The sequence below is a fragment of the Conger conger genome, chromosome 5 (genome assembly GCF_963514075.1).
Source record: "Conger conger chromosome 5, fConCon1.1, whole genome shotgun sequence".
Taxonomy (NCBI): domain Eukaryota; kingdom Metazoa; phylum Chordata; class Actinopteri; order Anguilliformes; family Congridae; genus Conger; species Conger conger.
The window spans coordinates 53,079,280-53,103,544 of record NC_083764.1 but is presented as its reverse complement, the minus strand read 5'-3'; the positions used below and the strand labels follow the sequence as shown (position 1 = coordinate 53,103,544).

At 42.3% G+C, this 24,265-nt stretch overlaps 2 protein-coding genes across 3 annotated transcripts; one reads left to right on the top strand and one right to left on the bottom strand.

Annotated features, from left to right (window-relative positions):
- Nucleotides 1-539: 539 nt before the first annotated feature.
- Nucleotides 540-15,038, bottom strand: nadkb (NAD kinase b). Of its 2 annotated transcripts, none has more exons than XM_061244096.1 (12): nucleotides 14,938-15,038; nucleotides 13,367-13,639; nucleotides 13,066-13,149; nucleotides 12,313-12,442; nucleotides 6,909-7,017; nucleotides 6,575-6,660; nucleotides 6,047-6,149; nucleotides 5,188-5,339; nucleotides 4,252-4,351; nucleotides 3,590-3,747; nucleotides 3,171-3,253; nucleotides 540-2,826 (listed from the first exon to the last, which is right to left on the bottom strand). In XM_061244096.1, the coding sequence occupies exons 1-12, from the start codon at nucleotides 14,988-14,990 to the stop codon at nucleotides 2,667-2,669; spliced, it is 1,491 nt and encodes a 496-aa protein (XP_061100080.1). In that variant the 5' UTR covers nucleotides 14,991-15,038; the 3' UTR covers nucleotides 540-2,666. The 2 variants fall into 2 exon arrangements, with proteins under 2 accessions (XP_061100080.1, XP_061100081.1); XM_061244097.1 differs by having other exon boundaries at nucleotides 13,373-13,639.
- A 1,471-nt stretch (nucleotides 15,039-16,509) lies between these two features.
- gpr160 (G protein-coupled receptor 160) lies at nucleotides 16,510-19,978 on the top strand. The gene is made up of 2 exons (XM_061244105.1): nucleotides 16,510-16,630; nucleotides 17,636-19,978. The coding sequence occupies exon 2, from the start codon at nucleotides 17,795-17,797 to the stop codon at nucleotides 18,689-18,691; it is 897 nt and encodes a 298-aa protein (XP_061100089.1). The 5' UTR covers nucleotides 16,510-16,630; nucleotides 17,636-17,794; the 3' UTR covers nucleotides 18,692-19,978.
- The last annotated feature ends 4,287 nt before the right edge of the window (nucleotides 19,979-24,265 follow it).

Sequence of the window (24,265 nt, the reverse complement as noted above, 5' to 3'; positions counted from 1 at the left end):
ATCGCCATCGGTGTGTGAGTGTGTGTATGAATGGGTGAATGGAGAAGCATCAATTGTACAGCGCTTTGGATAAAGGTGCTATATAAATGCCTGCCATTTACCATATTTTTTAGACTTTAAGTTCACAATGTGCCAGCTTTAGCATCACCCTGAGGGGGTCTTATGTCATGGAAAATCAATAATTCAACAAAACAAATACAGTAAGTATTAAGTAAGTTCTTGCAGTCATTTATTTTGTAAAGTATTTCACTAATGAGCTACCCTAATATATAATTAAAAAGTGTTACACCCAACTATTGTTATATACCACTATCTGTATTCTTTCACTGTTAGTCACGCATGTTGCAGTTTTTCCACTGAAACAGACATTTCATCATACATTTCTTCAAAAAACTTTTGTTTGTTGAATAAACTGTGGTTGCAGAATAAACATTTTACGACATTCTTCCATGGTTGTTGAACATGATTTTGCATCCATCTGAGTAAAAATAAAGACTTATTTAGTATTGTATCATTTTTCCACTTTTTGAACATAAGACTATAATGTATTCTATTTTTATTTATTTTACTGTTTTTCCATTAAAATAGACTTTACAGACCTTCTTTCATACATTTTTTCAAACACAATTTCAGTCATTTATTTCACCGTGGTTGTAGAATAAACATAATTTTGCATCCATCTGAATAAAAAAATAAAAAAACATTTTGAATATTAGCATTTCTCCCATCTTTTGGACCTAAAATCACCCCCCACAGACAGGCATTTCAAACTGGAGCCACACAAAATGGAATCCAAATCTAATGAATTACTAATCATTAAATAATAAATTGCTGACATAGGACAATGATCGTTTTGGCCGGGTTTTTTGAAACCAAGTGCAGAGAAGAACCATAAAAATATACTTTTCTAAAGATATGACCAAAATTACCTTCAAAGCTCCAGATATAAGCCCCTACATACAAAGCATTCCCATCCATATGCATTGATATAAGCATATGGGCCATTTTATTTTAAGCAGATGCACATATTCAAATGAGCAAACAATAGAAGCACAAACAAGGTAATAAACTCTTTACTAATATAATAAACTACTTCAGAACATTTATGATCCATTATTCTCTTATGTATACACATCTAAACAAATCTGTCCGACATCTTCATACACTGAGGACACAAACGTATATGTCCATAATTTTAGTGAAAATGTCACATCACATCCTTTCATGTGACTAAACACGGTCTTACTGTGCATTTGTGCAGAAACCATGCAGCAACTAAATAAGTTTTTCTACGTATTCCAATTCTAAAACTAGTTTCTGTTCCCTGTGTTAAAATGGCGTGAGTGTTTCTTAAAGTGCTTTCTCTTCAGAGGTTGTATGTATAAGTGTCTACCAGAAGGATGCTAACCCAGTGGTATTCAGTCTTCCCCTTGAAGAAAAGGTGTATATGCTCTTCTTTGGACTTGGCACAGCTCATCAATAAAAACTGTTGATCACAGTTAACTTACCTCACCTGGTTTCTTTGATATTAATTGGTAGCTAACTTTCAGGTGGGGAAAAAACTGTGTTGTGCCAAGGGCAAGTGAATGTCACCAATTTGTCTAACCATGGTCCTTAACTCATTGGTTTAAGGCCCTATGCAATCAACCTCCTAAGAAAAAAGTTAACATATATTATCAAGTTATTATATTATACATGTACAGCCAAATAAAATAGATATGATTAAATTAAACTTATTGTAATCAGTAGATTTCATTTTTTTATTTATTTTTTATCCTTAAAGTTCTTGTACTGTCCTCTACAAAACAAGTTGGTATTGGTGTTTTGGAGGCCATGTTGTTTACCTATGCAACAAGAACATTTTAATCAATCAGTAGTACATCTGTCTGATGGCCTGCCAATCACAAGCAAACAGACCTCACAAGTTTAGAAATTACACACGTTACTTTCTAAAAGATAAATGTCTTCCTTTCTACAAATTTGGACATGCAGGCAAGTCTTGATCGTGCAGGGTTTTTAAAGAAAGCTTGGTGTGTGTCCATATTCTCGGAATGACTTTATTGTGTATGGCAGAGATGCGGCAAGTGAGGTGGTGCAGGAGGAGTGAGGCTTTAAAAACACCTTAATGACTTCATGTTGTCAAAAGACTGGTCTCAGGGGTGATATTAACATATTATCACTGGTTCTCAGTGGAGTGCCAGGCCATATGGTCAAATACTGACCATACCACAGCAGCACACAGCAGGCTTCAGCCTTACTCAGGGAGGGAGCGATAAAGTCAGCAGGGTTCCCCCCACCTCAAGGTTCAATAATGGCTTCTCTGTTTGATCAAGCACTTCTAGCATATCGCCAACTGAGCACAAATTGCAGTCCTCCAGCACGATGACTTGCTCCGTAAGTCAGCTGGTCAACTCCACAATGAGAAGCAGCAGCAGCTGGCAGCACACGCTTCAGATGGTACTCTGTCCTCATTGGCTGTAGCCAAGATGGGCATTTATGATTGATTGGGCAATACAAATTGAGAAAAAAATTACTCCCCTAAGTGATTCTCAACAAAAGAGTGCTGCTACTTCATAGGTAACATGCGACATCACCACCCCCGTCTCATCTGAAAAGAATCATATCACTCTAGCACTCGTCCTGATAGATCTGGGAGGAGGCAGGGTTCAGCTCTCGGCATCTGAGGAGTCTGTTGCGTCCATCATGCGCGTCTGTTTCTTGCGGACGTTCCAGTGGAGACACTCGGCCAGGCTCTCAAACCAGTCGTACACCAGGTCGTGGCAACAGATGGAAGGCACCGGGTAGCAGGACGTGGTGATTTTAATACTACATTTGAACCGTGTGTGTGTGTGTGTGTGTGTGTTTGTGAGAGAGAGGGATACAGAAAAAAAGAGAAAGAGACAAGAGAATACATTAAAATACCATTTTGTGTTTCCTGATTGTTGTCTGCAGTTAAAAGACACTTGTTCTTAATGCTATATCCCACACCCTAATCCGGATGTGACTGTTTCTGAAATTCCCACAAGGCAAAACATCACGTATTACATCCACCAGAGAGGAAGACGTAATGTAATAGGGCTTCTTAATTCCTGGTTAGCTAGGAGGCAATGTGGCTCTATAAAAGCTTGGACACTGTCCAGGGAGCAGGGCACTATTGAGTGAGCAGCTACCTGTCTCCATGCTGGATCTCCTGTCTCTTCCTCCCGTCAAAAGACACCCACGCCGTGTTCCGTGCATCAGGGGACAGCGTTATCTGTAAAAAAAAAAAAGAAAAAAGAACACACAACCACAAATTTGTCACCAGCCTTCATCGCCATTGCGGTTTGCAGCAAGAGAAGTGATATTAGTAAATGCAAGATGCTTGCAAAGACTACTTTCCAACACTTGAATATTCCAGTACTAATCAGGTCATAAACATGAGTCCTCTAATTCATTATTCACAAACTCTCTTCAAGATTACATACGTATTATCCTCCTTCACAACGTGACCCAATTCTTAATCCAGAATCAAAATCCAACCGTTTACCAGTAGATACTGAAGACCCAGAGGAACCACCCAAAAAAAGAAAAAGCTTGGATACTCTCTCACCATAAGCTCCACACCAGCAGGCACCACGATGGGGCGGAAGGACAGAGAGTGTGGGCAGATGGGGGTCACCATGATGGCTGGAACATTGGGGTGGATCATGGAGGCTCCGGCAGCTGCAGCGTAAGCAGTGCTGCCCGTGGGAGTGGAAACTATGACACCTGAAAAGGAGAGGGGTGTTGGTTGCGTCCCAAACAGAATGGACGTATGCTTCTGAGGCAGTACTGTATACACTCAGCGAGCACTTTATTAGGGATTTGACGTATTTTTTTGACTTAAGTCTTCTGACCCGTATCTACATGACTTTATGCACTGCACTGCTGCCACACGATTGGCTGATTTGATAATCGCATGAATAAGTAGGTGTACAGGTGTTCCTAATAAAGTGCTCAGTGACTGTAGCTTCAGCCATCTTACATATGATCCCGAATGCAATTTCAGATGAAATTCTTTTTCATGTGTCTGGATAAAGCCTGAAATGAAACATATTCTTGCAGGTTCATAAGGAACTAAATTATGTAGCTAGCTTGCTTGCTAGTGCTAATACTGAATTTGCCATGACCCATGGCATGAATGTTTGTGAACATTGACACATAAAAATAACATCATATTTTCTCAAACCCAAGTCAACTTCCAACTAATGAACCCAAGTTGTGGAATCTCACCATCTCCCTGCACGGAGGTGATCAGTCTGCCATCCAGGTAAAGGTCAACATTGGACAGGTAGGAAGAGGGGCCTCTGTCCACCACCACCTCATTCAGCACCTGGGGGTCAAAAGGTCAGCTAAGCTCAGCTGCAGACTGCTGAAGGCAAATACAAACTATGTTACAAGACCATATAAACAAGAATGGGGTTACTAAAATAAACAAATAAAGTTGTGTAAAAATAAAGAAAATAAACATTAGTTGGTGTCCACTCAAAGCAAAGGATTGTATGTGCTTTGTATGAAAGCCTTTCCTTCTTTTTTTTTTGTAGAATGACCTTGAATCTGTGTCAGAAATATCAGAGCACATTTTGTCCTGTACAAGCTCCAGAAAATGACGACATCATCTCCATGGCAACAGACTCAACAAATCCGTAATACATGTTTTTGTCTGTGGGTTTTTTTTTTTTTTAAATGTCCATTCACGCCTCGGTTTGTTATGACTGTCTCTAAGGAAATCGTAATGGGAGTGGGCACGCCATCTGCCAACTGGAGCATGAAAAAAGAGGTTCTGACATCATTTAAAAGTCTGGGAATCCGAAACAAAGTGAAAACACGATTTTGACGCACATCACCTATTTTAATATGACACAGAAAAGGCCTGCTCCACTTTAAGGTAAGAGGGGTGTCTGACTTTAATTACCTGACCTACAGAACTACCAAATTCCTGTCTGACTTTAATTTAAGTTTAATAAGGCTTTGGTACATCCCTGTTCTGTATCAACAAATACATCACTGTGAAAAGAAAACAGACCTGTTAAGACATTCTCTCTGCTCCCATAAGAACTGAGGGCACTTGCAGTTTTGAAACTTTTTGTGTCGTGACCTTTGACCAACTTAAGATTACATCTCCTGCTGATTCACAGCATCGCTTTGCATACGTCATGTGACCATCACCTGTAGCTGCAGCGTGACCTTTCCCGCCTCGTTGTCTGTGCGGCTCTGACTGACGCCATTCTCCTCTCCGTAGTGCGGCATCCCGGTCCTCTGGAACATGTCTTTCACCACTTTCACTTTCAAACGGCTACGTAAGGTTATAGCTGCATTTCCTGCAACACAAGCACACACACAAAACAGTTGCGACCCCTCTCGATTTGATATTATAGAATGCTTACGCGACATTTTATGTACCCGATGTCATCCAAACACTTTGCTTTGTATTGATACTCGGTGCTTTTTCAAAATAATAAAAAGTCCCTGCACGTAATACTGAATGCTGTCATATTTGAGAAAGGGCTTGTGTTGTCTGATAAAGAAAGCTGTGCAATGGGATTTTTTGTGCAGATGACACTGTGCAATGTTTCTGCTGATGGGTGGACAGCATTGATGTACCTGACACTGTGGTAACAATACTGCTAAACCGCAGCTGCTGGTTTCCTGTGGGGTCGAGGGGCCTCAATCTCTTCCTGTCTTGTGCTGTTTCTTGTCTTGTTTCTCAGTAATGGCTGGGGAACTAGGTTTTGGATTCAATTCCCTGGTGCTACAGGGTCGTTATGCCCTCAAGCAAAAGGCACTGAACCTGAACAGCTTCAATAAATAAGTTGCTCTGGGGAAATTCCTTAAATGTGTGTGTGTGTGTGTGTATATATAAAAATATATATTTTTTTATTGTCCATTTCAAATCTAGGCTGTTTCTCATTCCTCACACTGTCCAGCAGGTGGGAGTGCTGATCACATCAAACCAAGTGCAGCACAGCAGGGTTAGCACGGCGCTAACAGACACAGACACAGCTTCTATCCACATGCTGAACCGCACCTTCAAAAACTTTGGCCACCTCTGTCTTGTAAGACTCAAACTTGAATGGCGTCAGGAAGCCCAGGGAGCCAAGGTGGAATGCCATGACTGGAGGGACACTGGCCTTCGTGGGAAGAAATATGTCACAGTCACTTTTCTTTTTTTGAGGCAGTGAGACCACTAAACATGGATAAACATTTAATAACCTTTAATGAGGACCTTCAGTGACTCCACCCAAATCTCAAGAGGTTTTGACTTTGGTTGAGAAAATTTAGTAGGGTTATAATAGGGGCTCAAAACAATAGTAGTCATTTTGATTGGCTGAAAAGGTATAAAATCAAGAGCGCCATATAGCACTCTTGTGATTTTATAGTAGTTACGCTTAGGACTGAAAGGGTAAAACTACTCACATTCTGCAACACATTCAAATGGGTGGGCTTTTTATTAGTTCTGCAAAGTGACATAAGGGAAAGAGCTACTTCAATGAGGCTGAAGAGGGTGGTGCTTCCTCTGCAGGTGTGACTGAGCTAGCACAGCCAGCTGGCATACCTGGAACAGCGAGGAGGCGTACAGCAGGGTGCCGTCTCCCCCGAGACAGATAATGAGGTCCACACAGTCCGAGATGTCGTCATAACCTGGGAAACAAGACAACGGAAGTCACAAGGCCACGAGAGAATGTGAGCAGTCAGGTTTCTCAGAGGAAACCACAGACCAGCAGCTGCAGAAGACAGTCCTGGGTCATAGTGTTTAACAGCTTTGGGGCCAGCTTCAATCCAGCAAACGGCTGCCATTTGCATGAGTGAGGCAGAGCGGAGGCCGCCTGCTGCTCGCGTGGAGCTTTCTGACGCGGGTGGTGAAAAGGCCGATCTGCACCCAGCATTACCTTCTTTGAACGTGCACAGCTGGTTCCGGATGGAAGTGAAACCCTCGTCCTTCAAGAGGGCTGCTTCCTCCACTGCCTTCTTCTCCACATAGACCACCAGCTGCTTCTCCTACAAAGGAGAGAGAAGAGTGGGGAGGGTGGTGTATAACACTGTAAAAAATGTATGTTTAGACTGCTTATACACCTCACCTGCAAGGCGTAATAATAATTAAATCTCTATTATGTACATGTTAGTATCATTCAAATCAACATCAAACATTGGCTAATGACACAGTACGGACCATATGTTTCAATGAGGCTGAATGCAAATACTGAAACCCATCATTTCGCTTGCCACACAATTGTCACTACACCCCCATGACACATCCGAACACATGCATATTTTTCAAACGTGCATTTATTCTATCTATGTTTGATGTCGCCATCATAAAAACTAATGCAGAAAACAACTTTGAATCTTTACTATATCTTGTAAAAAGCCCAAAAATGTCTTCAAGATATATATATATATATATATATATATATATATATATATTTTTTTTTTTTTTTTTTAAGTTTAACATCCAAAAGTCACATGAGGACAACAAAAATGGCAACATTCATTTTGACTTGGGTTCATAACTGAAATAAATAAAAAAACAAGTATTAAGCCGCATCCTGCAACCAGGTATGAAATGGATACGGCAAACTAAATCCTACCTTCCTGTAACTGAAATGATTCATTTACAGTAATGTAGGAATCCGTCGTAGGGGAAATGCAGCAATCAGCTTGAGGTTCATACCACTATCACATTTCATGTCTTTGGCAGATCTGAAATGCAACAGCCCACTTGGGATTTCAGTTCTCCACCACTAAATTCTTTATTTCCCAAAGTGATCTCCTGGTCCCATTGACTGAGTCAACCTGTTTCTGGGGCATTCAATCAGAAATCAATCACTTTCTGACCTTTAGTTAGGGTGGGGCTAACCGTACCTATACAATTGCTTTGAGCCTCTGACTGCTATACTGTTGTTTTGAGCCCCTACTATCACCAAGCAAAATTCTCAACTTTCTACATTTTCTCAACCAAAGCCAAAACCTCTTGAGATTTGGGTGGTGTCACTTCATTGAAGGTCCTCATTAAAGGTTATTAAATGTTTATCCATCTTTAGTGATCTCACTGCCTCAAAAAAATAAAACTGCTGACTGTGACATATTTCTGCCCACAAAGGCCAGTGTACCTCCAGTCAAGGCATTCCACCTTGGCTCCCTTGGCTTCCTGACGCCATTCAAGTTTGAGTCTTACAAGACAGAGGAGGCCAAAGTTTGTGTGTCTGTGTCTGTTAGCACCGTGCTAACCCTGCCGTGCTGCACTTGATGTGATCAGCACTCCCACCTGCTGGAAAGTGTGAGGAATGAGAAACTGCAGAGATTTGAAATAGACAATTAAAAAAATTATATATATATATATATACATTTCAGGAATTACCCCAGAGCAACTTATATTTTTTAGATATAATTAATTTATGATACAACATGCAATGTAATAAGGCTTGATATTTATTGAAGCTGTTCAGGTTCAATGCCTTTTATCCAAAGGTATAACGACCCTGTAGCACCAGGGAATTTAATTCAAAACCTAGTTCCCCAGCCAGTACTGAGAAACAAGACAACAGCACAAGACAGGAAGAGATTGAGGCCCCTCAACCCCCACAGGAAACCAGCAGCTGCAGTTTAGCAGTATTGTTCCCACAGTCTCAGGCACATCAATGCTGTCCACCCATTGGCAGAAATATGGTATAGTGTCATCTGCACAAAAAAACAGCTGAACCTCTTGACCATGTCTGCATGCGTGTATGTATTTAGTTGCTGCCACGATTGGCTGATAAAATATTTGCATTAAGAAGCTGGTGTACAGGTCTACCTCATAAAGTGCTCAGTCAGTGTACATGAAAACAAAGTTCAAAGCTAAAAGTGTGAGGTCAGAAAGTGATTGATTTCTGACGGAATGCCCCATCTTCTAATGTCAAAGTACAATTACCACTGGTGATTTCCAACAAAATACCAGAAATCTCTCCTCAAATCATGTGTATAACATTGCAACTGACCCAAAAAACTATGACTGTGATGTGAGTGGGATGGAAACGGGAAATGAATCATTCAGCAACAAAAAGGTGCAGCAAATGGTACTGAGGACAGAGGAGACTTAAGGGGTAACATTAGGTGTGGTGCAGACCTTACCATAAACAAACACAACTAATGTTTCGAGAAACCTATGATTTCGAGAACCCTTTTGAAATATCGATAGCAAAGACACACCCCAAAATAATATCTTCTTCCAAGTGTACCTATATTATTTTATTTCTTATTTTTGCCCTGTAAAACGGCAAAATCATGCCAGTTGGGTATGCAAAGTTTAATTTCAGTCAAGCAAAATGGTAAGGAAGCCAGGAACTGAGAAGTGAAACCAAAGAAAATAACGATACAAAGAATAACACTGAGCTTCCAGACCTTCACATTGGCAACTTCGCCAATCTTTATCCCCCTACATTTATCTTCAGATAAATGCAGAGGCACATTCACTGACACATCAGTTCTGATACACACACACTCTGGGCATGATACAGCTACAGACGCACATACAGTCAAACTTCTGAAATTGGAAAGAATCAAGAATGGAGGTCATTGAGATCTCTGAAATGTTTATTAATTTAGAATGCCATCAACATACTGAATTTTAAGAATTCAAATTGGGATTGTTATAAATTTATTTAAAGCCAATAGTTTGCACCCTGTTCAGGGTATAATTACTGGCACAGCTGAACTGACTTCAGTGTTCATTAGTGTTCTCCAGTGGGTTGGTAGCATTTTCTGTGATCCCCTGCTAGTTATTTAAGCAGTTGTGTAGTGCACCAGCGGCAGCTGCGTGCGGGAGCCTCGTCTACTTGCCTCGCCGTATGAAGTCGCAGGTGTAAAGTCGAGGGTGTCTATCTACGGGTCTCCATCGAGGCTGTCTGAGAGCCTGATGATTGATTTTGTTTTTGCTGCCTACCCTCACTTCACTGAGTAGTAGTCCTCCTGTCCACCCTTGTTCCCTCCATGTGTTTCCTTCCCATTCCTGTCCTCTCTCCTCTCCCCAGGTCCCAGTCAGGTAGGAGGTTTGCTTCCCGCCAAACATGGCTGGAATATCTCAAACCTCATCTTCCCTCCCAGATCCGCTGGTGTTGATCTCTGTGTGGCTGGTGGCCTCTGGAACTGCCAGTCAGCCGTCCAGAAAGCAGACTTCATATCAGCCTATGCCTCCCACCTCAACCTTGACTTTCTTGCCTTAACTGAAACGTGGCTCTCACCAGAGAACACAGCCACCCCAGCTGCCCTTTCCTCTGCCTTCTCTTTTTCCCACACACCCAGAATCTCTGGCAGAGGAGATGGCACAGGTCTCCTAATCTCATCCTCATGGAGATCTAGTGTCTTCTCCTCATCCTTCTCCTTCTCCTCTTTTTAATTTCACGCGGTTTCTGTTACTTTCCCGTGCAAACTCTTTATTATTGTTGTTTATCGCCCCCCAGGTCCTCTGGAGAGCTTCTTGGATGAGATGGACATCCTCCTCAGCTCCTCACCAGTCAATGGCACTCCCCTGATCCTCCTGGGTGACTTCAACCTCAACTCAAAGTCCACCCAGTCTACCTTTCTCCCCCTCCTTTCTTCTTTTGACCTTACCCTCACACTTTCCCCTCCCACCCACAAAGCAGGCAACCTTCTTGACCTCATCTTCACAAGGAGTTGCACAACAACCAACCTCTCTGTAACACCACTCCATATATCCATATACCTGACCACTCCTTCATCTCCTCCACTCTCCTCTAACACCCATCCATCTCTCCCACCATCCACTGTCACCTGTCGGCGGAACCTACGCCACCTGTCTACCGCCACCCTCTCATCTGTTGGGGGCGACATGGCTCAGGCAGTAAGAGCAGTCGTCGGGTTGCTGGTTCGATCCCCAGCCCGGGCTGTGTCGAAGTGTCCCTGAGCAAGACGCCTAACCCCCAAATGCTCCTGACGAGCTGGTCAGCGCCTTGCATGGCAGCCAATCGCCGTCGGTGTGTGAGTGTGTGTATGAATGGGTGAATGAGAAGCATCAATTGTACAGCGCTTTGGATAAAGGCGCTATATAAATGCCACCATTTACCATTCATCTACAATCCTCTCCTCCCTACCATCCGCGGATTCATTCTCTCGACTGTCTCCCGACGATGCTGCTACAACCCTGTCCATGTCCTCCCTCTCATCTTTCTTTGACTCTCTGTGTCCCCCTCACCACCAAACTAGCTCGGGCCTCCCCCCCCAGTCCTTGGCTTTCTGATGCTCTACGAGCTGTCCGAACCAAACTGCGGGCAGCAGAGAGAAAATGGAAAAGGTCCTGTCTCCCCAGTGATATGGCTTCCTTCCATGCCCTCCTATCATCTTTCCATTCCTCTGTCTCTCTAGCTAAATGTTCCTTCTTTCATTCGAAAATTAACGCGCCCGCCTCTAATCCCCGCAAACTGTTTTCAACCTTCTCCCTCCTAGCCAGTCTCCCAGCTTGTGCCATCAAGCCCCTCCAGCTGGTCCAGAATGCTGCAGCCTGCCTGATCACCAGTCAGCCCAGGTCGGCTCATGTCACCCCGCTCCACATTGGCCTCCACTGGCTTCCTATTGCCGTCCGCATCCGATTCAAGGCCCTAGTGTTGGCATTTCAGGCTGCTAAGGGGACTGCCCCACCTTACATACAATCCTTAATCACTCCCTACTCCCCAGCTAGACCACTCCTGTCTGCCAGCTCTGGTCGCCTTATGGTTCCCTCTCTACAAGCACCTGTCGGTCGAGCTGCACGTTTACGCCTGTTTTCTGTTCTGGTTCCTCAGTGGTGGATTGACTTGCCTACCACTGTCAGGACAGCAGAATCCCTCCCCCTATTTCGAAGCAGACTGAAAACACACTTTTTCAAACTGTACCTTAATCCTCCCTCCTGATTTCCCCGCCCCCCTTTCTGATATCTGATATCTCTCCCCCTTTGCCCTATCCCTCTTGTCTAAAAAAAAGAAATTGCACTTATGATGTTTAGAAAAACACTTCTAACTTGTGGAAGAACCTATGCATTTGTAAGTCGCTTTGCATTAAAAGTGTCTGCCAAATGACAAAAATGTAAATGTAAATGTAAATATCACTTCTGTAATTTACTTTCAGGCTAATCTGATATGCACTGAAGCATCCAGGTGCAACCCTCCTCCCCCCTGCCAACCCCAAACAACCTCTGCACATATGCACATATACACACACACACACACACACACACACACACACACACACACACACACAAGTACGCCTACACGCTTGTATACAGGCGTAGCAGTGCTGTAAATGAGCAGGCAGGGAGGGTACCTGGATCAGAAACCTGCAGAGCTCTTTAAAGGGCTCGAGCAGGGTCTCATCACGGATCTTCCTGATCACCAGCACATTCACCGGTGGCTTGTTCCAGGTGAGGCGCTGGCTGGCTGGGTCCTGGATGTGCCTAAGGTAGCAACACACAACCGCTCAGTCACAAATGTCCATCTTGTTGGTTACATCAACTCTACTACAAGCTACTACATTCTGTCATTGAACAGCACACATATTTTTCAATTGCAGCACTATTGAGACAAACCAACATTAACAATGTAACACTTGATACATTTGCCACTTTCCCCATTTACTCACACACAATTGAATACAAGTCATTAAAACAAGATGGCAACTCAGGAGTTAACAGTAATTGTTTCGTAACCAGACTAAGTTCTGACTCCAAACTCCAGTTCTCATTTCTGAGTCATTGTTTTACCCGTTTTCTCTCTCCCCCTTTGCCAGATGGAGGACAGGCATTCTGAGCAGAGAGAATGCGATTGTCGCAGCTAGTGTCCGAGTCTGAGCTGAGCAGATCAGTGGCCTACATTCTCCACCATAACCTCTAGTGTGACTAGGGCGACTGCTCCATGATTACAGACAGCCAATTGGAGCATGGGTGGCCACTCCCATAAATGATCTGCATGATTCACCTTATCCAATCAGGATTTAGCACAACAGTGGACATAAAATGGGCAAAGGGTAACTTTCACTTTTTCCTTTCTGAAAGACAAATACTTTCACACATTAACTTACATGACTGAGGTTGGGTTAGGAAGAATGCAGGCTTTGGGTCCAAAATGAGTTTCTGGGTATGGTCCATGTAGAAAGTGTCCTCGCCTATTATGACATCAAATAAAAGATTGATAGATTCTCAAGTTACTTTATTTCCAAAGGCCTCCAATTGTTTTTTAGCTTGGTAGCTTCAAAAAGGCCTTGCACAAACAGTGTTCCTTATCAGATTCAACAGAACAATCATGCTTCTCATTCAGTCAACCGAGATGGTAAACATTTGGTAATATCATGCAAGCAAATATTTTATGGCTGTCGAGACTACCTGCACCTGTCCCATCTCTTTGGAGAGCTCTCGGCAGTGTCTGTTATCGAGGCCGCTGACTCGGAGTCCTCCGGTTGCCCCGGCAACTGCCGTGGAAGCAGGTGTTCTTGATCATTTGGCCGCCTCTTTACATCCCGGCGTCTCCTAGGTGACCTCCCCTGGCGTTCCCTCCTCTTGGGGGGCCGTTCTGCCTCTGTCAGGCAGGCGTCCACCTCTTCGTGTGTTCGGGCAGGCCGCACCTCCATGTCTTCTACTCCTTCCATCCTGGCTGAACTACAGGTTCACATGTTATTCAAGCCAACTTAACTTCACCACTGTGCTAACCAGCTTCCCTACACTGCTAACTATAGGGAACAGAAGCATTCCGTGCAACGCTTGATAACCCAAATTACAACATTCAAATAATTAAATTAATCAAATAGAGGCCCCAGATATTCTTGGGAGTCTTCCAGGAACAGCTGAACAACAACAAAAACACCAGAGAAAGCAAGTCTGAAAAGGCTATTCAAAAGGTGTCACAATTACAATGTTTATATAAGCAACAATGACAGAAAAGGCATTGACAGAATTTAAAGTAAATGGTCAGTGGCGAAACCTCAAACGCACACACACAGACACACATACAAAATAAAAACGGAGGTGTGACCTCAGTGTCCTCAATGGTAGTCACCGGCCTGTATGCAGCATTTCCCTTGGAAATTATATTTTGAACACTTTTGCAAAGTGTGAAGGTTACACAAGCATTCAACCAACCACTGTCCAAATGCATTATGGCCAATGCTAGAAGCTCATTGCAACAACACTATATATTCCACGGACTATTCCTTTACAATGGCAACCAAATTAAATGATTCACTGGGTTGAATCCACTTGCTCAATGGGGGGCTTCAAAAAGTCATGTTATGACCTACTTGTGTTAGCGGGATGAAAACATAAGTTAAAGAAGGTGGAAAAAACGGTGGGGCAACAAAAAGGTCCTGCAAATGGTAGTTACTATCCCGAGGACAGATGAGATTTATAAGTGTTGTGGTGCTGACCTGGCTAGAAGGGGCAAACACAAATAAATAATAACTTATGAATGTTTCATTTCAGTCGAATAGGCAAGGAGGCCAGTAACAGAAAAAGGTGAAACCAACCAAAGAAAAATAACAGTACTAGAATAACACTGAGCTTCCGGACTTCCGACTTCGGCAGCCTAGCTAATTACTGTTGAAAGCGGTCCTCGCGGTTTTAATTTCCCAAACATTGGATAGGTAACTTGCTAGGAAGCTATTGGTGTACAATGTGACGTATGTTTTCATAGAATATATGTTCAGAAATAAACAAGCTTTTATATTAAACCGAAAGACCGATTCCAATGTGGAGAAGCAATACAACTATCATGATAGCTAGCATGCAGAATGGGGAATGGACAAAAATCAGGCCGGTTAGCTTGTTGTCACCAGTTAATTCACGTCACTCTTCATCAGTAATCTAATACTTTTACTTTAGTCAATGATACGGAAATTTTCGATAAGGTAAAGCTATAGAATACACGGGAAGAAAGTATTAATGTTACACTAGTTAGCTACCTTTTTAAAATGACACCCGCGGTCGCTCTTGCAACACCAGCTGGTTCACTCATCGGCTCTCCAGCAAGACTAAACGGGTATCAGGGACACAAAACTCTGATTGGACAGTGGTAGAGAACATAATCCAGATGAGATTGCAATTGGTTCGTTGCGAAAGGAAACGTCACAATTCTCCAATAAGGACCTACCAGAAGTCAGTAGGAGGGCAATGCATCCGGCACTGAATCCTGTAATGTGGTCTCAACCTTGCTCGGACCGCGCTGCAATGACGGCGGAGCGTGCTGCTCAAATTAAAACGGAACTCTTGACAAACTGCACGTCAAAAATATATTTAATAAGTAATTAAACATGTCAGCTCTTTATGTGCTCAGTGTTCAAACGACAGACTGGTAATAATATTGTCGTGAAGATATTACAGTCATCCATTTTCCAAACTATTTCTCGTCCTGAAGACGTAGCCGACATGCCTTCTTCCGAGAAGAAATGTGTCAAAATTTTAGAATATTTGATTTATCATCAGAAAATATTAGCCTGACGAAGCTGTCCAGCTGTCAAAGATGGAGGATTGGAATGGATGACCCATAACTTCCTCTTGCTAAACTCTGATAAGATAATGGTAGTGGGGCCCAGTCCCTGAAATGCTAATTATCTGACTAGGATATATGCCAAACATTGATGGAATTTCCATCACTTCAAGTGCTGTCAAAGATCTTGGCAAGGGTGTAGGTTTGATTTTGGTAAGAACACAAATGAGGAAGGTTCGGAGGGCATGTAACCCCCACTGGAAGCTGAGGCGTTTTGCATTTATGATAGACTTCTGACCGCCATTTCATGTCATCTAAAGCCTTAATTCGTAGATAGTTACGGTGACTAACACACTCATTAACAGACACAGGGATGTAGCATATAATTGAATCCTTTACTCAAATTTGCCTGCTGAATGGGAGTTTGAAGACCACATTTTCGTTTTAAGGCAGGCACTGTTGCCTATTCAAACCAATGATCTGTAAACATTTAAAAGAATAATAATAAGCCGCTTACCCATGTTCTGTTCGGAACACAGTTAGGCTGCAGCCTACATGATAAAAAATTATTTCATGTGGCGATAAAACTGTTTCATTTAAGCAGTCAATGTGTTCTAAACAAACGTCTTTGTAATAGATATTTAAAATAACTACAAATGTATTACTTTTTTGGTCACCAGAATATTTATGAATATTTTAAAGTAGTTTAAAATATATATTTTTTAATTTTTTTACTGAAAACTCTTTTTGTGATCACCAGCCCCCGTGTCAGTGTTGGTTGTAACAAAGTGACTGCTTGTCTTTGTGAGTTTATAACTTTTTCTTCTATTAATGCACAATTAAGGTTCAACGGCTGATGAACCCTTGTTTTTGCTTGATGTTGTCTTGATGACATAATTAATGAAAATGTAAGTGTTGACACCTAAAAAAAAAAACGTTAGCAAAAATTTTAATTAGTTGGAGTAAAAGCAGAATAGATTACACGGTCAGCTCTATGCTGATTCGAACTTCAGCATTCCACTCCACGCCCTTAATTGGCGTCTGCAAATAGCACGGGTGATTGGATCTTCAAGTCACTCTAGTTTCTCTAAAGATGCCAATATGCTGAATTATGGTGTGCATACTTACTTGTCGAAGAAAGTTAAATACGGACTATGACTGAGCCCAAGGTAAATATCCTACGTTGCGTGAATTCTTATTACAGTGTCATGTAATTATAACAAAGATCCGACCAAATTCAATACTTAACCAAAAGTGAAGCTTGCCCTTAGACTTACAAAGTGGCTGTGTAAATTAGGCTGTAATGCAACTTGTTGGTGTTGCAGAGAGACGTGATATATTAGCTATAGCATGTATGTATCTATAATGTGTAAGTTAAATAACTTTAGAAATTACAGTGAGGTGTTATAATTCTAATGTGACTACCGAAGATTTCGTTAATGAGGTTCAAGTTTAAAATTATAGTACAATACGATCCTGGAACAACCTTGTTTGAGATATAAGCCTATTAAACACATTTTAACTGGATTTAGATGTATAATGACAAGTTTAGCAATATATGTATACTTTTATTTAGACCAATGAACCATTAATACCGTACATAATTTGCTTTTTAAATAATTATTCACTGACTGCCGCGTGCTTTGCCGGAAGTACATGATTGCAGAAATGAAAGAATTTTCTCTGAAAAGCTATGGTGTAATGTTTTTAGAGCATGGGATGTGTGTTGAAATTTGATCTGAAACTCTTGGTCTCTCTCTCAACGAAGTGTAGATCGAACACAGGAACAAGTGTGAAGACGACCCTAGAGGACACACACATGCAAACACACTCATACACGCACACACACACACACACACACACACATATAGACTGCTACCAGAAAATTATGCTCCCCGTTTTACACTTTCTAATATAACAAACACAAACATCAAATGAGCTGGGGCTCCATAAAAGTAATCTCATTAAATGTTATTTGTCAGTTTTGCATTTGTTGTAAATAATAGTAATTGAAAAAATAAATGCCCCAGAAAAATACTGCTTGAATTTTCATGTTTTCTTTATTCATGTTTTCAATGTATTGAAATCACTTGAAATTAATGACTGTTTTGGGAAAAGTGCAAGCACAGGTAGCTTTTTATGTTTCTAATTTGATATTCACTATGTATTTACAGACACACCTTTGTGCCACAAATGGGATTGGCCAGTAAGACATTAACTTGGGTTGTGCCCTACTGCATGTCAGTTGAAGTCAAGCTTCAAAATTGGATCTTACTGCGCTCCAGACGCTGTCACTCAGAGCTGTTGAGGCATAGTGGGTGGTTGTCGTTGTTATGGACAAGCCCATCCCCTCTCTACTGCTGATTCAGGTCATCAAATGCTTGCTAAACTGGACCGTGGTGCTGAGCCAGTGGCGTCACATGGGCAGGAGCTTCCTGGGGACGTTCTGCGTCTCGCTGGCATTGGCCGACACACTCTTGGCCCTCGCCCTTTCCACCATCTACGGCCTGCAGGACTTCCATCTCCTGGGTCTGAGGTTCACCCAGCATCACATCTGCCTGCTCATCCAGATAGCCTGCTTTACTTATGGCCTGTTGCATTGGCCCCTGTTCCTCCTCGCCGGAATGGACCACTACTGGACCCTCCAGCTCTGCCCACACCTCCTACACTGGTTTCGCAGGCTGGCCTATGCCCTTGGGGTCTGTGTCGTCTGGACCCTGGCTCTCCTATACGTTTTTTTGGGTTCTGGTTTCTACCCCAACTTGGAGGAGGACGTTCACATCCTGCTCCACCAGTGCCGAGTGGCCAGCAGTCCCCAGAGCAGCCAGGTGTCTGCTGTTCTCCTACTGGTTTTGGGCTGCACCTTTCTCTACTGCTACCTGGAGCTGAGGACTGCGGCCAGTCCAGGGAGGGCGCCTGTCTCACGCACGGCCCAGACGGGCAGGTCACTTAGCAGATATGTCCTGTGTCTGAAAGTGAAACTCTTCCTCAGCACGTGGGCACCCTTTGTGGTTTTCCAGGCAGCTGTCTTGTTTCTCCGTGTGGAGATCCCCGCCTACCTGGATATGAACATCCCTTGGCTCTGCTTTCTCAACAGCTTCCTGGTCGCCATGGTCTCCTGGAATTGCTTCCAAGAAGAAAGTCTCAGGAAGATTCCTGTGTCCGCAGATGGCTTCTGCGATTGGGATTTTAGTTTTGGTTCTGTGGAGGTGAACAGCGAACTGGCCTGAGACCTGATCTACTTAACGACGAAGAAAGCCAGAACAGAAAGATTGTTTCTGTTAGAGGTCTGAGGGATACTCTTCCCAAGAGTTACAGATATTCATATGAATCTGAATCCACTTCTCTTCTTGGTGGTTGTGACATGTCACTAGGAGAAGTGCATTACATTTTTGGAAGATGCATGTATTGCAATAGCAGAAAACCACCTTACACCTGGTTAGCCACTGGTTGCAAAGTGGCTGCACTGAAAGTAGCAATTTATTGCCATACTAAATGTATTATGGAACTCACTGTAGAATTGCTTGGTACAGTTTACAGTATAAAGGTGAAATAATGTGCTGAACATTTAACAACACGTTAAGATGCACCTTATTGAGAAAGAACCTCACTAGAGGGAACAGCTTCATTCCTATGGTGTCCTCTTGGTTCTGTTTGGGAATAATGAATGCAAAAGGTGAATGAGAGAATGAATGCTTTATTGATCCTTGTGGGAAATTATTTAATCAAACACTGCAAAAATACAGCCAGTTAAAAAACGGCTTCCTCTTTTGCAATGGATTATAAAGCCATTTATGGTTGGTACTGCTCACTAGAGTGATGAAAGTGTGATGTTGAGAACACACCAGAAGATGGAAGGAAACCACATGATCTTTCACAGAACTGTATTATCTGGAGGATTTCACTTATCTGATTAGTATCTCTTCATTAGCTTCTATTTCCTTGGTCACAACAGTTTTACTTCAGCAGTGAAACTCACAATCATGGAAACAAGGGTTTTCAGGTTAATTATTGATGACGCTTATTTATTGATTATTATTTGAGACTTGTTTTGTGGAGTTACATTTTTTCTACTGTTACTATAACTACAGTAATGAAGACTTTTTATCTGCAACTTTAGATTTATCAGAGCAGTCTTTGAGAAATGAATGACCAAAAAAGTGTGTTGCATCTTCACGTCTTGTGTTGGACTTAGTGATTCAAATGGTAAGCAAATGTGAACACTGGAAGCTAATGCAAGTCAGGACACCAGAAATATGTCCACTGGAGGACATTGAAAAGCAAATGAAATGAGATGATATTGGTGGATATTTTAGCTTTGCCAGGAAGATCATTGTTTGGTTGTAGAGATAGACTTGAATGTTAAAAAGTCACAGTGTTTGTCAACCTGCCACTGGCCAAATTTGATCCCTTATTTTTGAGCAACAGCATTCATTTATAAAAGCTGATGAAAATGTGTGTTTAATGATGGTACCATCTCTGTTTTTGTAATTGTTTGCAGTCTACAGTAGCACAATGTGAACATTTTTAGCACCCAATTAAAATAACTTTAATTGAAGATTATTGTTAAAATTATAGTACTAAAAATAACTTAACCATTAAATAATTGTGCAACTGTGGTTGGAATGCTCTACCAGGACTGAGTTTGGAGCCACAGCCTTTTTCCCCACAAATGTACTCATTTGTGATATGAAAGTAGGTAAAAAAAAGTAGGTCAAAGTGTTATGACTAAGTTTTCCCTTTAGCTTACATACAGTTTCTAAAGCCTTTGTAGTGCAATTCATGAGAGTTTGAGAAAGATTTTACTACCATGGGTGGAGGGGATGGGATTTGTGAGTTACTTTGTTTTTGTATGGTAATGAACATGGTGCAGTGAAACAGCCTTGCTTGATATTGTTGGGGCGTGATCACTTTAGTAAGTGCTGGGGCCCTTCATTTTAATTTTCCGCTGCAGTTAAGGGCCCTTTCAATAACTGTGCTTTTGCATAGCCCATTTGTTGCAGTAATTTCCATTTTCCCCAATCCAGACTGGAGAAAAGCTAGAAACAGAAAGGTTCATTCAGCTTAAGTTTTGCATTTAATCACTCAAGCGACCCCTACTGGTTAAGTGGGTCTGCACGTCAAAGCTGTAAAGCCTTCCTCCAACCTAGTTCTCACCACATTAACGCACTGTGTAGATAGATTCCCTCTAGACTCGGGAAGGAATTGAGCAAGACAACTCACCGAGCACTTTCTTTGGAACACTCCTCCCTTTGCTCAGAACAGCCTTACGGGGATTTGAACCCAGGACCTCCTTGCTGTGAGGCGGCAGTGCTACCCACTGCACCATCCGTGCCGCCTATGTGTTAACATGATTGCATCATGCAATTTCTGCTAATTTGTCAGCTGCAAATTCATGCTGTGGATCTCCCGTTCTACCACATCTGGAAAGGCCACTGAAGAACATTGTCATGTGCATGAAACCAGTTTGAGACTAGGCTACTTTTTACCCATTCTTCAGCTGCCCAGTTTTGGTGAACCTGTGCCGACTGCAGCCTCAGCTTTCTGTTCCTGGCTGACAGAAGTTTAACTCAAGATGGTCTTCTGCTGTTGTAGCTCATCCGCCTCAAGGTTCAACATGTTCTGCATTCTGCTCACCACAATTGTACAGAGTGGTTATCGGAGCTACCGTTCTGTCAGCTCAAACCAGTCTAGCCATTCCCCATTGACCTCTCTCATCAACAAGGCCATCTGCAGAACTGCCGCTCACTGGGTGTTTTTGGTTTTTAGCACTATTCTGAATAAACTCTAGAGACTGTTGTGCATGAAAATCCCAGGGGATCAGCAGTTACAGAAATACTCAAACCAGCATGTCTGGCACCAACGATCACGCCGCGGTCGAAATCATTGAGATCAGATTTTGACCTGTATCTGCACTGCACTGCTGCCACACAATTGGCCGATTAGATAATCGTATGAATAAGTAGGTGTACAGGTGTTCCTAATAAAGTGCTCAGATAGAATAAATAAGCACAAGCTGAATTTCTCTCAGCAGTAGTTCCACCCAGCACCAGAGGCCCACGGGCTACCAGTTGTCATGAGCGAGAGCATGAGAGATGCTCCTTGCCTCTTCCCGGCGGTAGCTCTTCTAAAGGGACTCGTAGAGGGGGAAACAGACACTGACCTGAGGGTGTACACACGCACCTCAGCAGCCTAATGCCGTGAACTTGGAATTATAAGGTTCTATTCTGCATTCAGAGTAGTTTTGAGCTTCAAAGCTTTCACATCCGAACACGGCAAAACTGAAATGCAGGGCAGTTCTTCGCAGATAAAAACACCCTAAAAGTACTCTGAATGTACAATATGAAAATCTTATCAAACTGCCCTATAAACAACAAATATATGGCACCAACTCATTTTTTTCAAAATGTCCGTTAGAAGCTTATAATTTGAAGGTCTCAAGGCATGGGTGCAGGCAGCACACATGTGACTGTTGAAGCGCATCTGGCATAGCCTGAGCACGGATACTCATGCAAACCCTGCGGGGAAAAACTGCACAAACTAGGTTTTGTAACAGCTGGTCGCTGGTTGACCAGTTCGTTGGTCATAGCTGGATTTTACACCAGGGTATCGAACAAACCAGTACACTTTTTTTAGAGCAGGCCTAATTGCCTAAGTAGCCTTCATGCGGAACATCAATTAAATCGAGTCCATTTCTGACTAAATGTGTTCATCTGCCTTTGAGGAAAAATACCCTGCTGCTGAAGGATGTAATTAATGCCCCTGTGTCACAGACGCACAAATCAGTCAAACAAACGGGTGTACACTACAGAACTTTACTTGAATTTGATCCAAGTTCATTGTCTATACAGGGTATATTTACAAGAGCTGAAATTGGAAGGAAAAAAAAACAAAAACACTACATACAACTGAGATAATACCTAAAAGCATATGCAGGTATATTTCTAGTAAATACCAATTATGAGAAACGGTTAGATGCAGTGTCCTTTGCTTATATAAAATTGTATATATATATATTTTTTATCACAACATGAGGTAGGAGGACAGTGTCTTGTCTCATGCAAAGCAAGAACCAAAGTCTCATCACACTGGTATTGGCAACATAGTAACATTGTATGCAATGATCATATACAGACACTGCAGTTTGCGTTTTAGAGTAGCAATGAAAAAAAAAAATTCAAATGTTAACAAAGCCATAGATAGTAATATATTTACTCTATTACATGTTAGATGTATTGATTCATTTTTCATAACGCCAAGCAGCCTGACAGAGTAAGCAGGCTTCCATCCCAAGTGTCGCATCAGCCTTGTATAAATTGGTTTCCGCGTCAGGGAACGAGATGGCTAATTCCGTGTGCGATATCCACATGTAAAGCGGAAGAGAACCCATAAGAAATGTACATTGAGAAAGCCCAACTGCCACATTGCATCGCGCGGACCCTTCTCCCCAGTGAATTGCTAAAAGGTTGTCTGCGGTCGTTACGTGATATGCTCTTCCTCTTTGACAGAGAGCAAACGGAACGCGTAAATAAATGATGAGATTGTGCTGTATTTGCGAAGGAGTAAAAACCCTGCTTACCACGACAGGACTACATTGTACGGAATTCGTTTAGCGACGCAGACGTACCGCGCACCCATAAAATATGTACAGATCCGCAGCCACCTTGTGCTCCGTGACAAATGGAGCACAGGAGGCTCTAGATGCTGTTCCGGCGGCAACACCGGAGTTGAAGCAGGAGGTCTGCCTCCTTTATTCTCTTCCCTTGTGTTATTAAGGCCTACTGTAAAGTAGATCTGCAGCACCCCCTGTGTATCAAATGCTAATTACACATCAGTTCATGGTGCTTGAGTCGTGGGGTGGGGGGAGAGAGAGAGAGCATCAGAAATAACATTTTAAACACCCCCAAACTACATTATAAAAAATAAAAATAAAAAACTGCATTCAGTTGGCGCCTACCGAGGTAATCGTGGTAAGGATTAACGTAATACTGATCATCAATCGTATTTGTTGTAAACACATCAGAAACAATGCCTTTCTTTACAGTATCGTTACAAAGGGTTTCTTTTTTCTCTCCCTAAAGAATAATTTAATCAGTTCAGAATTTGAATGAAATGACTTCCTAAGACCACGATGCCATTTGAAGATGTCGCTCACATTTTCTTTCAACTGTAGTGCCTTTGATAGGTTCTCCTGAAATCCCTCCTTTGTGGCGGGAGGGGGACTTGAAGGAACGACGTCTTGTTCGCTAACGCGTACACAGCCTTGAACGCTATCCCCAGGTATCTCAGCTCAAGGGTAAATGCTGCTAGGCTCGCCTCTTTAGACCCATTCCATCACAGGTCTGCTCAGCAGAGACACCCTGTGGACAGCTACGGTACTGCTACGTAGTCGGAATTGGGGTAAAGGCTTTTTTGGACTGCGCTTTCAACCCTTTAAGACGAGAGATCACAAACATGCGATTAGAATGCGCAATGCTGATGTAACAATCACTACTTGTAATTGAAAGCAATGGAGGTCTAGAACGTTGACTAAGAATTTAGAAGAAAGAGAAAAAAAAAACATTCCAAAAAACCAAACGGTGTAGACATTTAGCACTCGTACTTTTACAGTTAAGAAAACAATTCCTTAGCAGCACGGCTCTTGTACGAATACAAATTAAACGCTTTAACTTTGATGTCGTTATCAATTAGGTATATCTGCATTTTTCACAATCCAACATATGCAGCAGTTAATTGATACTTCTAGGTCTCATCTGTTGGCTGTTTGCATGAAATTTTTAAGGGACAGATTATGGAAAAAACAA